Source organism: Pseudophryne corroboree, chromosome 1, assembly GCF_028390025.1.
Source record: "Pseudophryne corroboree isolate aPseCor3 chromosome 1, aPseCor3.hap2, whole genome shotgun sequence".
In the NCBI taxonomy this organism is placed as follows: domain Eukaryota; kingdom Metazoa; phylum Chordata; class Amphibia; order Anura; family Myobatrachidae; genus Pseudophryne; species Pseudophryne corroboree.
The window spans coordinates 978,490,995-978,507,773 of record NC_086444.1 but is presented as its reverse complement, the minus strand read 5'-3'; the positions used below and the strand labels follow the sequence as shown (position 1 = coordinate 978,507,773).

At 48.8% G+C, this 16,779-nt stretch overlaps 1 protein-coding gene across 4 annotated transcripts in view; it reads right to left on the bottom strand.

The window, feature by feature from the left end:
- The window catches only part of TMEM154 (transmembrane protein 154), a 302,500-nt gene that overhangs the window by 61,775 nt on the left and 223,946 nt on the right, over positions 1–16,779 (bottom strand). For all 4 annotated transcript variants that reach the window (XM_063920543.1, XM_063920539.1, XM_063920541.1 and 1 more), the window contains exon 3: positions 5,918–6,214. In XM_063920543.1, the coding sequence (XP_063776613.1) occupies positions 5,918–6,214 (297 nt within the window). The remainder of the gene's footprint in view (positions 1–5,917; positions 6,215–16,779) is intronic.

Below are 16,779 nucleotides of genomic sequence, written 5' to 3'. Positions count from 1 at the left end.
CACTTCCCAGTTGAAGACACATTGAATGAACACTGCCGATATGGCTGGCAGATGGCGTTCTGCCCATCAAAGAATCTTTGACACTTCCAACATCGCCATACGGCTTCAAGTGCCGCCTTGATGATTTATGTATGCCACTGTGGTGGCGTTGTCCGACTGTACTTGAACAGGCCTGTTCTGTACCAGAGGCAGGGCCAGTTCCAAAGCATTGAAAACTGCCAGCAACTCCAGAATAATTATCGGGAGGAGAGATTCCTCCCTGGTCCACCGACCCTGAAGAGAATTTTGCTCTAACACCGTGCCCCAACCGCGCAGACTGGCATCCATCGTTAGAAGGACTCAGTTGGAGATCAAGAAGGGACGACCCCTGCTCAATTGTTGGTCCTGTAGCCACAAGCTCAGTGACAGACGAACTTCCGGAGTCAAGGAGATCATGTGAGATCTGATCCTATGAGGCAGGCTGTCCCATTTGAGGAGAATTAACCCCTGCAGAGGGCGGGAATGAATTTGAGCGTACTTTACCATGTCGAAAGCCAACAACATGAAGCCTAGTACTTGCATCGCCGAGTGTATCGACACACGAGGGCGAGAGAGGAAGCATTGTGAAGTTTCAGGACCTTCTCCTGAGACAAGAACAACTGTTGGTTGTGTGTGTCCAACAATGCCCCCAGGTGCACCATGCTCTGAGCAGGGACCAGGGAGAATTTCTTCCAGTTGATGAACCACCCATGGGCTTGCAGGAACTGGACCATCAGTTCCAGATAACGAAGGAGAACCTCTGGGGAATTCGCCAGGATCAGCAAGTTGTCGAGAGACGGCAGGATCCTGATACCCTGACGGTGAAGCAGAGCCATCATAACCGCCATGACCTTGGTGAAAATTCTCAGGGCCGTGGCCAGTCCAAAAGGTAAGGCCTGGAATTGATAATGTAGGTTGCCAATAGCAAACCGCAGGTACTGCTGATGCGACATGGCAATAGGTATATGTAGGTAAGCATCCTGAATGTCCAGGGATACCATATAGTCCTTGGGCTCCAAGGCCAGAACAATAGAGCAAAGAGTTTCCATACGGAATTTGGAAACCTTCACAAATTTGTTCAACGACTTGAGATTGAGAATGGGCCGTGAGGTTCATTTTGGTTTCGGAAGTAGGAACAGCGTTGAATAGTACCCCCTGCTTCTCTGAGCCAGAGGCATCTGCACTACCACTCCTGTGTCCAGGAGAAATTGTACCACCAAATGGACAGTTTTTGCTTTCACCAGATCCGAAGGGATATTTGTTGAGCAAAACTGGCAAGGGGGACGTTTCTTGAAAGATATGGCGTATCCGTAAGTGACGACTTCCCTTATCCAGGCGTCTGAAGTGGTCTGTAACCACACCTGAGCGAACCGTAGAAGTCCCCAGGAGGAGGCCCGCCCCGTCATGCAGCAGGCTTGGTTTGGAAGCAGGCTGTCGGGCAGCCCAGGAACATTTAGGTTTGGGATTGGAGGTTTTGGAAGTGTGAGCCTGTTTCAGGTACGCCTGACCCTTTGCTGTACTTGGAGGTCGAAAGGAACAAAAAGTGGTACTTTTAGCCTTCGGAGCTGAAGGATTAGTACTCGGCAGACATGCAGTTTTAGCAGACGCTAAGTCAGCAACAATCTTGTTCAGATCTTCCCCAAAAAGGATGTCTCCCTTATGTCAGGGCCGAGTGTTTTTGTGAATCCGTTAACCCTGGACCAATCAAAGGTGTAGGTGCTGGTGTATGATGAAAGCAGGGAGGACGAAGAAAGTTCAGTTTCATATATTAATTAAAGGCAACAATTCCAGTAAGGAGTTAAATGACAATTATTAGTCACCATATATATACTGACGTATTGCAATGAATGCTATAATGATAAGCAGGAACAGTCTTAAAGATGCATTGAATAAATGTCCATACAACTGAGTTTAAACAGGCTTGTGAAGAATTGTCCAAATGAAGCAATGACTGGTGCCAAACTGTAAGGAGTGTTAACTGGATTTTGTAGACATAAATGAATAACTGTAGAGACTTGTACTGAAGCTGAAAGGTTAAATTGGAAGGCTGTGAAAAATTGTCTTTAATTGCAGCAACAATGAAAATACAATACTGAATAGAATACTTGCAAATTGTGAAACTGCAGCAGACGACAATGGTGAAGAATGAGTTAAACTGAGAGCTGATTAAACGAGCACCTGAGTTTAGTAGAATCTTCCAAAGGCTGTGTGATTGAAGCAGGCAGACAGGGTAACCTCTCACAAGAATCTGGAAATCCACTTGTTTGCCACTGGGAGAGCGACTGACTGACAGCACAGCAGGGAGCTGGTGGGTCTTTTGCAGTGAAGGCTGCAGGCACACCTCTGGGAGCGGAGGCGATATCTGGACCACTGGAATCACACAGAAAACCACGGAGAGAGCACAGAGCTAGGGTACAGAGTACCTACAACAAAGCACTGGCTCAGAGTAACATAATCCCAGCCTACTTAAAGGCAACACAAGCACAGGATTGGCTAACACTTACCCACAGGTGTTTCACAAGTGCTCTCAGGTGCTAATTTGGTCTCCGACATGGTCGCCTCCTATACTGCAGACACACAGCGGAGCCCTTGGCCATTTAGTCCCCACACTCCCGGCTCCAAGAACCTGCATCACCTCTGCTGCTGTCTACGCTGCGTCCCCACACGGCCGCATAGCACTGCGAGCAACCGCACCGGCAACGGATGGACCCCAGAACCCGCAGAGGTGAGTGATCGGTTCGTGGCACCTTAAAAGGGATAACCTCCAAGGTCTTTTTAGAGTCCAGATCCACGGACCAGGGCCGCAACCACAGAATCCAGCAAGTCATAATGGACGTAGTAGATGCTTTGGCCGCCAGGACACCGGCATCAGAGGCCGCCTTCTGAATATAATGAGAGGCTGTGATAATATATGAAAGACACTGTCTGACATTATCAGAAAAATGAGAAGGTAGCTCCGCTTCAACTTCTTGAACCCAGGCTTCAATAGCCTTCGCAGCCCAAGAAGCCTCTATAGTGGGTCTATGCACAGCACCTGCAAGGGTGTAAATAGACTGCAAGCAAGCATCCACACGCTTATCCGTCGGCTCCTTCAGAGAAGTGATGGTAGTGACAGGCAGAGTAGAGGACACCACCAGACGCGCGACATGTGAGTCCACCGGCGTTTCACAATTTTTTACTTAACTCTGCAGCGAGGGGATAATGAGCTTGCATCTTCTTAGATAGGGAGAATTTCCTACCTGGATACTCCCAGGATTCCTGACGTATGTCAACTAAATGGTCAGAATGAGGCAAAACTAATTTAGCGACCTTCTGACGTTTGAACTTATCAGGGTATCTGGTGATTCAGATTCATCATCAATTTGAAGAATCAGTTTGATAGCCTCCAAGAGGTCAGGAACATCCACCTGTGAAATAGATTCCCCGTCAGAAGCATCTTCATCATTGTCTGAGGGATCAGTGTATACGCCATCTTCATCGGATGAAGTATCTGTAACATGCGTGGATTGTGAGGAAGAAATGGCCCACTTAGATGACCCTTTGGTCCTAGGAGGGTGAGGGTTAGGTTTTTGTGTTTAACCAAAGACTGATTTAATTGCTGTAAATGAGAGAACAGAGTATCTGCCAGTGGCGGATTAACTGCAGGGACAATATGTGGCTGCAATGGCACAGGAGGTCCCACAGGGGGCGTAAGTATCGTTACTAGCATAGTCAGCTAATTAGAAAAAGCAGCCCAGGGTGGGTCTTGGTGTGCCACTGGTGCTGCAGGCTGACTGAGGGGTCCTGAACCCCCGGTACCTGGACCCTCAGCTGGGATATTTTCCTCAGGTGCACTGCATGATGCAGGAGCCGCCGCGGATCTCCCGTCCTGTGTAGCAGACATTATGTGGGAATGTAGCCTTAGGGCGTAACAGTACAATATAGCCAGACACAGTACCTGACAAACAACCCCTGTGCAGTGTGACTACAAATGCAGAGCACACACAGAGGATTTAAGTGATATATGGTGACTGAAATACACAGAGAAAAATACCAAGGTAGTATATCCTATGAAACACTCTATATACAGTTGTGCTCATAAGTTTACATACCCTAGCAGAATTTGTGATTTTCTGGCCATTTGTCAGAAAATATGAATGATAACTCACAAACTTTTCTTTGGGTGAAGCCATTTATTGTCAAACAACTGTGTTTACTCTTTTTAAATCATAAGGCATCCTGGGAACAGTCAAAGCTTTAGCCTGTTGGTGCCTCGGATCAAGATCCAACTCTACACCCCAATGTTATTACCTGTGGAATACCAGTGTACCCCGCTGCAGAAAACCTATTTCATTCCAGTCAAACACCCATTTTTTCCCCACAAATAGTTAGCTTAAAATAGTTAGAATTCTCTAGCTTAGAATTCTCTGTAATGTAATAATGGACAGTGTGACTGAATAACAAAGAGCCATCAAGTTAAGTTTATGGACGTTGTATAGGTATTAGCGATGGAAGGGGTGGGGGTAGGAGACAGCGGCGATCAGGAGCTGCAAGTGAAAGTAATTAAAGCAGATTATTCACAAGTGCCACCAACAGCACCCCCTACCATGCAGCGCTATGTGTGGTGACATACTCCGCACACACCTAATTACGGCCCTGTTCTGTGGCATGCTTGAACCAAAAGACAGAGCACTATATACTAACCAGCTACATAACTCCCAATATTTCCAATGGTCAAAGAAGTTTTCTTTCTTTTTTAATTCCAGAGATATGCATGTAGACCTGGGTAGACCTTATATAGAACTCACCGATGGCATGTCTCAGCACTCTCATCACCACAGCATGTCACCAGTGAGTTTCATTATCTTTAAATTCCTATGCAGACATGTTATACCCCTTTCACACCGCATTTGGCGGGTCACATCCGTGAGCCATACACGGCTGTTTCTCGGGTGAGAACCGCCTCAGCCCCTTTTACAGCGACGTCCCCAGCCCGGCATATTGGTGATGTCAGTGGTGGAGCACGTGGTGACGCACGCTTGGAGATCAGCTGAGGGGGTGGCGGAGATGGAGCATTGCGCGGGCGGCTGCAGGGAAATGGGGGCACGGAGGCACGAATGCGTGGGGCGTGTCGGTGGCGTTATTGGAGCGTCCCACGCAGGGCTGCCAAGAGAAATCCTAGGCCCCGGTACAACAACTTCCTGGGCCCCCCCTGGAGGGGGTGTGACCACATCATGCTGGGAACCTTGTCACACCTCTTTGGGGGCGTGTCTAGCACACGAGACGCACCCACTTACAGGAGCATGGCATGCCTTCCAGCCGGAGCAGTAGAGATCCTGGCCGGGCCTAGGTACTTTTGAGGGGGCATGGCATAAGCATAGGAGGCGTGACCATGCGCCCTTTGAAAAAAATACAGAAAAAATTGTATTTTAAGCACTTCGCTGGCCACACTGCAGCCCAGTACACTGCAGCGTTTGCTGGTCTGAGAAGAAAAGCTGCAGCTGCCGATTCTAGGTAAGGTGATGGGGGGAATACCTGGGCCCCCATTGGGCCCCTCCATCAGACTTGGGCCCAGGTAATTTGTACCCTCCCCCCCCCTCTCTCGACACCACTGGTCACACGCAGCCGCTCTGATAAAAATGGCGCACGGCCTCCTGCCGTCATAGCCAGGCTGCACCAGCAGGAGGCTTCCATAATTTCTGCGATCACTCTGAAATTGAGACCTTGCCACAATGTCAGCGTGATCGCAGTGGGTGGGCGGCGGACAGCATGCTGGGCAGCCTTGCATGCTGGGGACCCAGCATGCGAGTGAAAGGATTGCTTAAAAGCAGAACTTGCAATCCTTACTGAATAAGGATCAAAGTCATAAACATCTGCCATTACACTTCCAAGTACACAATAATTTAATAATAAATGTTACCTTCTTTATCCTTTTTCCGTCTCTTCTTTTTAACAATAAAAATCATTAGCGGTATTAGCAAGAGCAATATGATGGCTGGTGCAGCATATGTCAGGATAGTGGTTACATCTAAATCGGAAACTTCAGGTGGTACAGTCACTTCAATATCTGTATCATTGTAATTCTCCTCTGTGGTAGGAAACAGAGTTTGGTCGGGATCAGGTGTAGAAGGAAGGTATGTACTGTCCCAATGTAATGAGATGGTTGGTGTTTCTGTATCTGATTGGTCAACTTCCGCATCTGTAAACATTAATGGACCTAGGACAGGTACGAAAACAAAGTAAACATTTATATTTGATTAATTTCAAAAAAGTTATTCTCAACACTTATAATTGTGTTGCATGCAAAACAGATGCAACTGTATTCACACTGAACGGAACCAAATGCAAATAGCCGCCATAAATAACAGCACACACTTGCACCAGCCCTATACCTAGTGCATGAGATCCATCTGAAATTTTATGGCTCACTGCATATGCTCAACTCAACACGGCCTGAAATTCTGCTTATACTGCCCTGACATGCCCTTGCAAAACTTAGCCTTTGCACAAACACCTATTTAACCAAGTGGACAGTGGCGGATCCAGGGGGGGGGGGGGGGGAAGCGGGCCCGTGCCCCCCCTGTCATGTCTGCAGTAGCCGCCGCTGAGATCCTGGCTGCTGCTGATGAGTGGAGGAGGGTCTCCGGCGGCGGGGGCGAGGGGGAGGAGGGCAGCGGCGGGGACGCGACCATGCAGCAGCACAGTGTGTATGAGTAGTGCTACGCACGGTGCTGGGTCTCCCAGCCAGCTCCCTGTGTATGTGTATAACCGAGACTGATCGCGTCCTCTGACTGTCTGCGGGCCCGGCGCAGCCGCCGTGTGAGCTTCAGGGAAGGAAGGAGGTTTGGCGGCGGGGGCATAAATGTTCAATGTCGGGAGAGGAGCGTGCTACAGCAGGCAGGCACACTTCTGCCAGGCAGCTCAGCTGATCATCATCGCTATCACAGAAAAAAGTAAGACAGTAGTGATGTTTTGTTATCAATTAAAAGCAAATAAAGTATTTATCTATAATAGATATACAGTATGTGTGTAAGTATGTGTGTAAGTTTATATATATATATATATATATCTCATAGGATTGGCACTCCAATATGTTGTAGCATTCAGCTGTATCCCCTTGCACAATTAGTTATATAATCCCGGGGAGTGGAGACCGTAGTAAACACCCCAGCAAAGCAGCATTTATACAGTATATACCAAGATAAATTTATTCCATATCGACGTTTCAGGGTCAACTGCACCCCGTCATCAGGAAGGTCTTCTTGATGATGGGGTACAGTTGACCCCGAAACCTCGATATGGAATAAATTTATCTTGTTATATATATATATATATATATATATATATACATAAAATCTACAGAACCTTGCTCATGCGCTAGTTGTTAAAGATGCAGCACCTCACAGTATTCTTTAAGGTCCCTGCGCCCTCTAGTTCCTGTGTATATATATATATATATATATATATATATCTCAAAGGTTTGCAAGCAAATTGGTTAAGTTAGTGGGGAAGACTTTAGGACCCCCTGTTAAAAGTGCCCCGGGCCCCCGAAGCCGTAATCCGGCTCTGGGTCCAGCCCGTCATTGCACGCAGAGATGGCACATACATGTAAGTTCCTGTGGCTTTTCTCAGGCATTCTACACTATTCCCCAGAATACGTTTCCCTTGTATCTCCCCAGTTCTATGTTCTGTTCTCATCCCACAGTAGGACACCCTGTCCTCACCCCAGAGCAGAAGTCCCTGTCCTCACCCCAGAGCAGAAGTCCCTGTCCTCACCCCAGAGCAGAAGACCCTGTCCTCACCCCACAGCATAAGACAATGTCCTCGCCCCACAGCAGATGACCGTGTCCTCATCCCACAGAAGACCCTGTCCTCACTCCACAGCAGAAGACCCTGCCCTCATCCCACATGTCTCTGTAAACCTCACTACAAATGTCTCACTACTCCCTCCTACTCCTACAGAGACCACTGCCTCTCCCTGTCCCCTCTTCTTATTACCCACTGCCACCTCCCCCTGGCATCACCCACTTTTTCCTCGTCACCCTTTCCCCGGTGTTACCCACACTGCCTCTCACTGTCACCCTCTCTCTGTCACCCACTGCCTCTCCGTCTCCCACTATGTCTCCTTCACCCATTGCCTCACCCTCTTCCTCTCCCCTGCGGCACTATAAACCCATCACCCTCTCTCTCCTGTTACCCTCTGCCTCTCCAAAGTGTCACCCTCTTCCCGCCTTACGGATATGACATTTCCTTTGAGGCCATGGCCCTTGTTGCTAGGTCATACCCGTGTTGTGAGGCCACGCGCACCTTCACAAGGTGCCCCCCCTGTCATTTTTTCCTGGATCTACAGATATAGGCCCTCATTCCGAGTTGATCGCTAGTTGCCATTGTTCGCAGCGCAGCGATCAGGCTAAAAATCGGCATTTCTGCGTATGCGTACGGGCCGCTGTACGCACGCGCGAAGTACTTTCACACAAAACTATGCAGTTTTACACAAGGGCGAGCGACGCTTTTCTGTCGCTCTGCTGATCGGTGAGTGATTGACAGGAAGTGGGTGTTTCTGGGGGGTAACTGACCGTTTTCCGTGAGTGTGCTAAAAAAACGCAGGCGTTACAGTTGAAAACGCAGGCGTGCCTGGGGAAACGGGGGTGTGGCTGGCCGAACACAGGGCGTGTTTGTGACGTCAAAGCAGGAACTAAACTGACTGAGGTGATCGCAAGGTAGGAGTAGGTCTGGAGCTGCTCAGAAACTGCATGAAAAATTTCACGAGCAGTTCTGCTAAGCTAAGATACACTCCCAGAGGGAGGCGGTTTAGCATTTGCACTGCTGCTAAAAGCAGCTAGCGAGCGATCAACTCGGAATGAAGGCCATAGACACTTGGTTATGGATTGCTAATTATCTGCAAAACTGACTTGCATACAAATCTGATTTTCTCCCCTAAATCTGCACTGCACATGTTACATCTGCCCCACCTGCAGTGCAACATGGTTTTGCCCAAGTGCTAACTCTTTTGGTTTGCTAACAACTCTGAATAACCCCACAGGGACATCCTTAAGTTTTTTTTTGGCTAGATGAATTCAATGGCGCCCTCCAGTGGCCGGCACCACTAGGCATCAATCTAAAGCTGCCATAGGGCTGTAACACACGTGCCGGTTTCTCCCGGATGCCATCCGGGAGAAACCGGCAGAGTCTTTCACACACAACGGCTTTGAGCCGTGTGTGATGCTGTGCACATGCGCAGCATTAGACACGGCTTGGAAAAAAACTGTTGTGTGTGAAAGCTCCCCTTCACACACACGGTCCACTGGCTGCAAAGACGGCCCGGCCCAGCAACCGGACCTTCCAGTGGATATTTCCGGCTGCAACCCGGCAGCCGGGCCGGGGCCCTGCAGTGTGAAAGGCCCCCACCCCTCACACTGATAATTACAACACCGGCACGGGAAAAAGCCATCCGGCTTTTTCCCGGACAGTAAAAGCCGGCCTGTGTGTTTCAGCACTAAGGGCTGAAAAACACATGCCGGCTTTTGCAGAAAATGGGGCGTGGTCTATGAAAGGGGCGTGGTTTCGCGGGAGGACCGCGATCGCGAGCCACGCCCCGTTTTCATCACTGAGGGGGCATGCCCAGCGCTCTGTGAGAGACAGAGCGAGAGACAGAGACTCCCAACTGCCCCCCCACCGCGGGACACTGCGGCCCGCGGGTGGGACAGCGGGACAGTCCCAAAAAAACGGGACTGTCCCGCGAAAATCGGGACAGTTGGGAGGTATGGTATTTACCCTGCACAGAAACAATATAACCCACCCAAATCTAACTCTCTCTGCACATGTTATATCTGCCACACCTGCAGTGCACATTAGGCCTAATTCAGACCTGATTGCTGCTGTGCGTTTTTGCACAGCGGGTGACCAGGTCTGAACTGCGCATGCACCGGTGCCGCTGCCCAGCGATCGCCTCTGCCTGATTGACAGACAGAGGCATTTGCTGGGCAGGAGGCGCAGTCCAGGCAACGCTGGCGTGCCCGGACCATGCAGGGGGCGGGTGGCGGTGGCTGTGTGACATCACACGCAGCCGCTGCGACCTGGAGAGCGACGGGTAGCTCCCTGCCAGCGAGCAGGAGCTGCGCTAGCAGTGTATTACTCTTCAGGTACAAAAGCATCGTCACCGTGCAATGCTTTTGTACCTGTGTGGCGGGGGGAGGGCCAGACATGCGGGGCGGACTAGCCCTGGGCTGGGTGTCCTCCTGCATGTAAGGGTGGCTGATCGTAGCCGTGCAAAATTTTGCAGGGCTACGATCAGGTCTGACTTAGCCCTATGATTTTGCCCAACTGCTAACAAATTTGCTGCTACAATCAGGTCTGAATTACACCCAGAGTCTGACAGCCACTGCTCTAAGCAATCTGTACAGGTATACATGCTAAAGTTATAATAAAATTCCTCAGTTGCAGTTGGAAATGATTCATTAGTAATCTGTTTCCTCGCTTCATAACTGAAATTACTTTACACATGCAGTCATGATTCAAGCACAGTAAGAAATAATTACCAATGTCTCCATATGAAACAGAGTAAAATATAGATTTACTTGGAGACAGTAAAATGTGTGTGGGTATGGCAATGTCTTCCTTTAGATTTTAAGACATACATAAAAGTACCAATGCAGAGTACACCATAACAACTAGTTGCTGTGCCCCTTGAAGTTGTATTGCAAGATTGCAATTATCTAAATGCACAAGGGGCCTAATTCAGACCTGATCGTTAGGGTGCGTTTTTTGAATCCCTGCCTTCAGGTAGTCGCCGCCTACAGGGGGAGGGAGAAATCGCTGTGCAGGAGTGCGATCGCATGTGCAGAGAGCTGCACAAACATAACTTTGTGCAGTCTCTGCACAGCATACTTGCCTACTCTCCCGGAATGGCCGGGAGGCTCCCGAAAATCGGGTGACCCTCCCGGCCCCCCGGAAGAGCAGGCAAGTCTCCCGATTCGCGGGGTCCCCCTGCCCGTCCGCCCACTTAGTGTGTAAAGTGGGCGGTCCGGGCAGTTGATGACGCGATTCTTGCTGAATCGCGTCATCATAGCCACGCCCCCTGCAGTGTAATGCCGGTGATCGCGGCATTACAGTGTGGGGGCGTGGCTTAAAGGCAGTGTCATCGTGACTCCACCCCCGCTCCGCCCCCATCCCGCCTCCGGACCACCCCTTCATCCACGTCACAGCCTCCCCTGCCCGCCCTCTGAGACGACCTGGCTGCTCTCTCCCGCAGAGAGCAGCCAGAATGTAGGTGAGTATGCTGCACAGCCCAAGACTTACTCTTCCAGTGCGATGATCGGGGCCGGAGCTGACGTCAAAAACCCTCCGTTCAAACGCCTGGTCCCTCCTGCGTTTCTCTGGACACTCTTTAAAAACGGTCAGTTACCACCCACAAATAGCCTCTTCCTGTCAGCCACCTTGCGATCGCCCATGCGATCGCTTTCTCGCACCATCCCGTCGCTTCCCGGCGATCCCTGTCGCTGTATACCGTCACGCCTGCGCATTGCGGTGCATACGAATGCACAGTTCAGACCTGATCGCAGGCTGTACGAAAACGCAGCCTAGCGATCAGGTCTAAATTAGTGATGTGCACCTGAAATTTTTGTACGAAAACGCAGCCTAGCGATCAGGTCTAAATTAGTGATGTGCACCTGAAATTTTTCGGGTTTTGTGTTTTGGTTTTGGGTTCGGTTCCGTGGCCGTGTTTTGGGTTCTGACGCGTTTTGGCAAAACCTCACCGAATTTTTTTTGTCGGATTCGGGTGTGTTTTGGATTCGGGTGTTTTTTTCAAAAGACCCTAAAAAACAGCTTAAATCATAGAATTTGGGGGTCATTTTGATCCCATAGTATTATTAACCTCAATAACCATAATTCCCACTAATTTTCAGTCTATTCTGAACACCTCACACCTCACAATATTATTTTTAGTCCTAAAATTTGCACCGAGGTCGCTGGATGGCTAAGCTAAGCGACCCTAGTGGCCGACACAAACACCTGGCCCATCTAGGAGTGGCACTGCAGTGTCACGCAGGATGGCCCTTCAAAAAAATACTCCACAAACAGCACATGACGCAAAGAAAAAAAGAGGCGCAATGAGGTAGCTGTGTGACTAAGCTAAGCGACCCTAGTGGCCGACACAAACACCTGGCCCATCTAGGAGTGGCACTGCAGTGTCACGCAGGATGGCCCTTCAAAAAAATACTCCACAAACAGCACATGACGCAAAGAAAAATGAAAGAAAAAAGAGGTGCAAGATGGAATTGTCCTTGGGCCCTCCCACCCACCCTTATGTTGTAAAAACAGGACATGCACACTTTAACGAACCCATCATTTCAGCGACAGGGTCTGCCACACGACTGTGACTGAAATGACTGGTTGGTTTGGGCCCCCACCAAAAAAGAAGCAATCAATCTCTCCTTACACAAACTGGCTCTACGGAGGCAAGATGTCCACCTCATCATCATCGTCCGATTCATCACCCCTTTCACTGTGTACATCCCCCTCCTCACAGATTATTAATTCGTCCCCACTGGAATCCACCATCTCAGGTCCTCGTGTACTTTCTGGAGGCAATTGCTGCTGGTGAATGTCTCCATGGAGGAATTGATTATAATTCATTTTAATGAACATCATCTTCTCCACATTTTCTGGAAGTAACCTCGTACGCCGATTGCTGACAAGGTGAGCGGCGGCACTAAACACTCTTTCGGAGTACACACTGGAGGGAGGGAAACTTAGGTAAAATAAAGCCAGTTTGTGCAAGGGCCTCCAAATTGCCTCTTTTTCCTGCCAGTATACGTACGGACTGTCTGACGTGCCTACTTGGATGCGGTCACTCATATAATCCTCCACCATTCTTTCAATGGTGAGAGAATCATATGCAGTGACAGTAGACGACTTGTCAGTAATCGTTGGCAGGTCCTTCAGTCCGGACCAGATGTCAGCATCAGCAGTCGCTCCAGACTGCCCTGCATCACCGCCAGCGGGTGGGCTCGGAATTCGTAGCCTTTTCCTCGCACCCCCAGTTGCGGGAGAATGTGAAGGAGGAGATGTTGACGGGTCACGTTCCGCTTGACTTGACAATTTTGTCACCAGCAGGTCTTTGAACCTCTGCAGACTTGTGTCTGCCGTAAAGAGAGATCCAAGGTAGGTTTTAAATCTAGGATCGAGCACGGTGGCCACAATGTAGTGCTCTGATTTCAACAGATTGACCACACGTGAATCCTGGTTAAGCGAATGAAGGGCTCCATCCACAAGTCCCACATGCCTAGCGGAATCGCTCTGTTTTAGCTCCTCCTTCAATGCCTCCAGCTTCTTCTGCAAAAGCCTGATGAGGGGAATGACCTGACTCAGGCTGGCAGTGTCTGAACTGACTTCACGTGTGGCAAGTTCAAAAGGTTGCAGAACCTTGCACAACGTTGAAATCATTCTCCACTGCGCTTGAGACAGGTGCATTCCACCTCCTTTGCCTATATCATGGCCAGATGTATAGGCTTGAATGGCCTTTTGCTGCTCCTCCATCCTCTGAAGCATATAGAGGGTTGAATTCCACCTCGTTACCACCTCTTGCTTCAGATGATGGCAGGGCAGGTTCAGGTGTTTTTGGTGGTGCTCCAGTCTTCTGTACGCGGTGCCTGTACGCCGAAAGTGGCCCGCAATTCTTCTGGCCACCGACAGCATCTCTTGCATGCCCCTGTCGTTTTTTAAATAATTCTGCACCACCAAATTCAAGGTATGTGCAAAACATGGGACGTGCTGGAATTTGCCCAGATGTAATGCACTCACAATATTGCTGGCATTGTCCGATGTCACAAATCCCCAGGAGAGTCCAATTGGGGTAAGCCATTCTGCGATGATCTTCCTCAGTTGCCGTAAGAGGTTTTCAGCTGTGTGCCTATTCTGGAAAGCGGTGATACAAAGCGTAGCCTGCCTAGGAACGAGTTGGCGTTTGCGAAATGCTGCTACTGGTGCCGCCGCTGCTGTTCTTGCAGCGGGAGGCAATACATCTACCCAGTGGGCTGTCACAGTCATGTAGTCCTGAGTCTGCCCTGCTCCACTTGTCCACATGTCCGTGGTTAAGTGGACATTGGGTACAACTGCATTTTTTAGGACACTGGTGAGTCTTTTTCTGACGTCCGTGTACATTCTCGGTATCGCCTGCCTAGAGAAGTGGAACCTAGATGGTATTTGGTAACGGGGGCACACTACCTCAAGAAATTGTCTAGTTCCCTGTGAACTAACGGCGGATACCGGACGCACGTCTAACACCAACATAGTTGTCAAGGCCTCAGTTATCCGCTTTGCAACAGGATGACTGCTGTGATATTTCATCTTCCTCGCAAAGGACTGTTGGACAGTCAATTGCTTACTGGAAGTAGTACAAGTGGTCTTCCGACTTCCCCTCTGGGATGACGATCGACTCCCAGCAGCAACAACAGCAGCGCCAGCAGCAGTAGGCGTTACACTCAAGGATGCATCGGAGGAATCCCAGGCAGGAGAGGACTCGTCAGACTTGCCAGTGACATGGCCTGCAGGACTATTGGCTTTCCTGGGTAAGGAGGAAATTGACACTGAGGGAGTTGGTGGTGTGGTTTGCGCGAGCTTGGTTACAAGAGGAAGGGATTTACTGGTCAGTGGACTGCTTCCGCTGTCGCCCAAAGTTTTTGAACTTGTCACTGACTTATTATGAATGTGCTGCAGGTGACGTATAAGGGAGGATGTTCCGAGGTGGTTAACGTCCTTACCCCTACTTATTACAGCTTGACAAAGGCAACACACGGCTTGACACCTGTTGTCCGCATTTCTGTTGAAATACTTCCACACTGAAGAGCTGATTTTTTTTGTATTTTCACCAGGCATGTCAATGGCCATATTCCTCCCACGGACAACAGGTGTCTCCCCGGGTGCCTGACTTAAACAAACCACCTCACCATCAGAATCCTCCTTGTCAATTTCCTCCCCAGCGCCAGCAACACCCATATCCTCATCCTGGTGTACTTCAACACTGACATCTTCAATTTCACTATCAGGAACTGGACTGCGGGTGCTCCTTTCAACACTTGCAGGGGGCGTGCAAATGGTGGAAGGCGCAAGCTCTTCCCGTCCAGTGTTGGGAAGGTCAGGCATCGCAACCGACACAATTGGACTCTCCTTTGGGATTTGTGATTTCGAAGAACGCACAGTTCTTTGCTGTGCTTTTGCCGCAAGTCTTTTCTTTTTTCTAGCGAGAGGATGAGTGCTTCCATCCTCATGTGAAGCTGAACCACTAGCCATGAACATAGGCCAGGGCCTCAGCCGTTCCTTGCCACTCCGTGTCGTAAATGGCATATTGGCAAGTTTATGCTTCTCCTCAGACGCTTTTAATTTTGATTTTTGGGTCATTTTTTTACTGATCTTTTGTGTTTTGGATTTTACATGCTCTGTACTATGACATTGGGCATCGGCCTTGGCAGACGACGTTGATGGCATTTCATCGTCTCGGCCATGACTAGTGGTAGCAGCTTCAGCACGAGGTGGAAGTGGATCTTGATCTTTCCCTATTTTTTTAACCTCCACATTTTTGTTCTCCATATTTTGCGCACAACTAAAAGCCACCTCAGGTGTACAATGTAGATGGATGGATAGTATAGTATTACTTATACTTATGGACGACGAGTGATGACACAGAGGTAGGTACAGCCGTGGCCTACCGTACTGCTGCTTAGTGCTTATATATAAATATAATATACTGTATAACGGACCTGGTGGACAGTGTCAGCAGTAGACTGCTAAACTAGTATGAAGAAAGAAAAAAAAAACACCACAGGTATACAATGTAGATGGATGGATAGTATAGTATTACTTATACTTATGGACGACGAGTGACGACACAGAGGTAGGTACAGCCGTGGCCTACCGTACTGCTGCTTAGTGCTTATATATAAATATAATATACTGTATAACGGACCTGGTGGACAGTGTCAGCAGCAGACTGCTAAACTGGTATGAAGAAAGAAAAAAAAACACCACAGGTATACAATGTAGATGGATGGATAGTATAGTATTACTTATACTTATGGACGACGAGTGACGACACAGAGGTAGGTACAGCCGTGACCTACCGTACTGCTGCTTAGTGCTTATATATAAATATAATATACTGTATAATGGACCTGGTGGACAGTGTTAGCAGCAGACTGCTAAACTAGTATGAAGAAAGAAAAAAAAAAACACCACAGGTATACAATGTAGATGGATGGATAGTATAGTATTACTTATACTTATGGACGACGAGTGACGACACAGAGGTAGGTACAGCCGTGGCCTACCGTACTGCTGCTTAGTGCTCATATATAAATATAATATACTGTATAACGGACCTGGTGGACAGTGTCAGCAGCAGACTGCTAAACTAGTATGAAGAAAGAAAAAAAAAACACCACAGGTATACAATGTAGATGGATGGATAGTATAGTATTACTTATACTTATGGACGACGAGTGACGACACAGAGGTAGGTACAGCCGTGGCCTACCGTACTGCTGCTTAGTGCTTATATATAAATATAATATACTGTATAACGGACCTGGTGGACAGTGTCAGCAGCAGACTGCTAAACTAGTATGAAGAAAGAAAAAAAAAAAACACCACAGGTATACAATGTAGATGGATGGATAGTATAGTATTACTTATACTTATGGACGACGAGTGACGACACAGAGGTAGGTACAGCCGTGGCCTACCGTACTGCTGCTTAGTGCTTATATATAAATATAATATACTGTA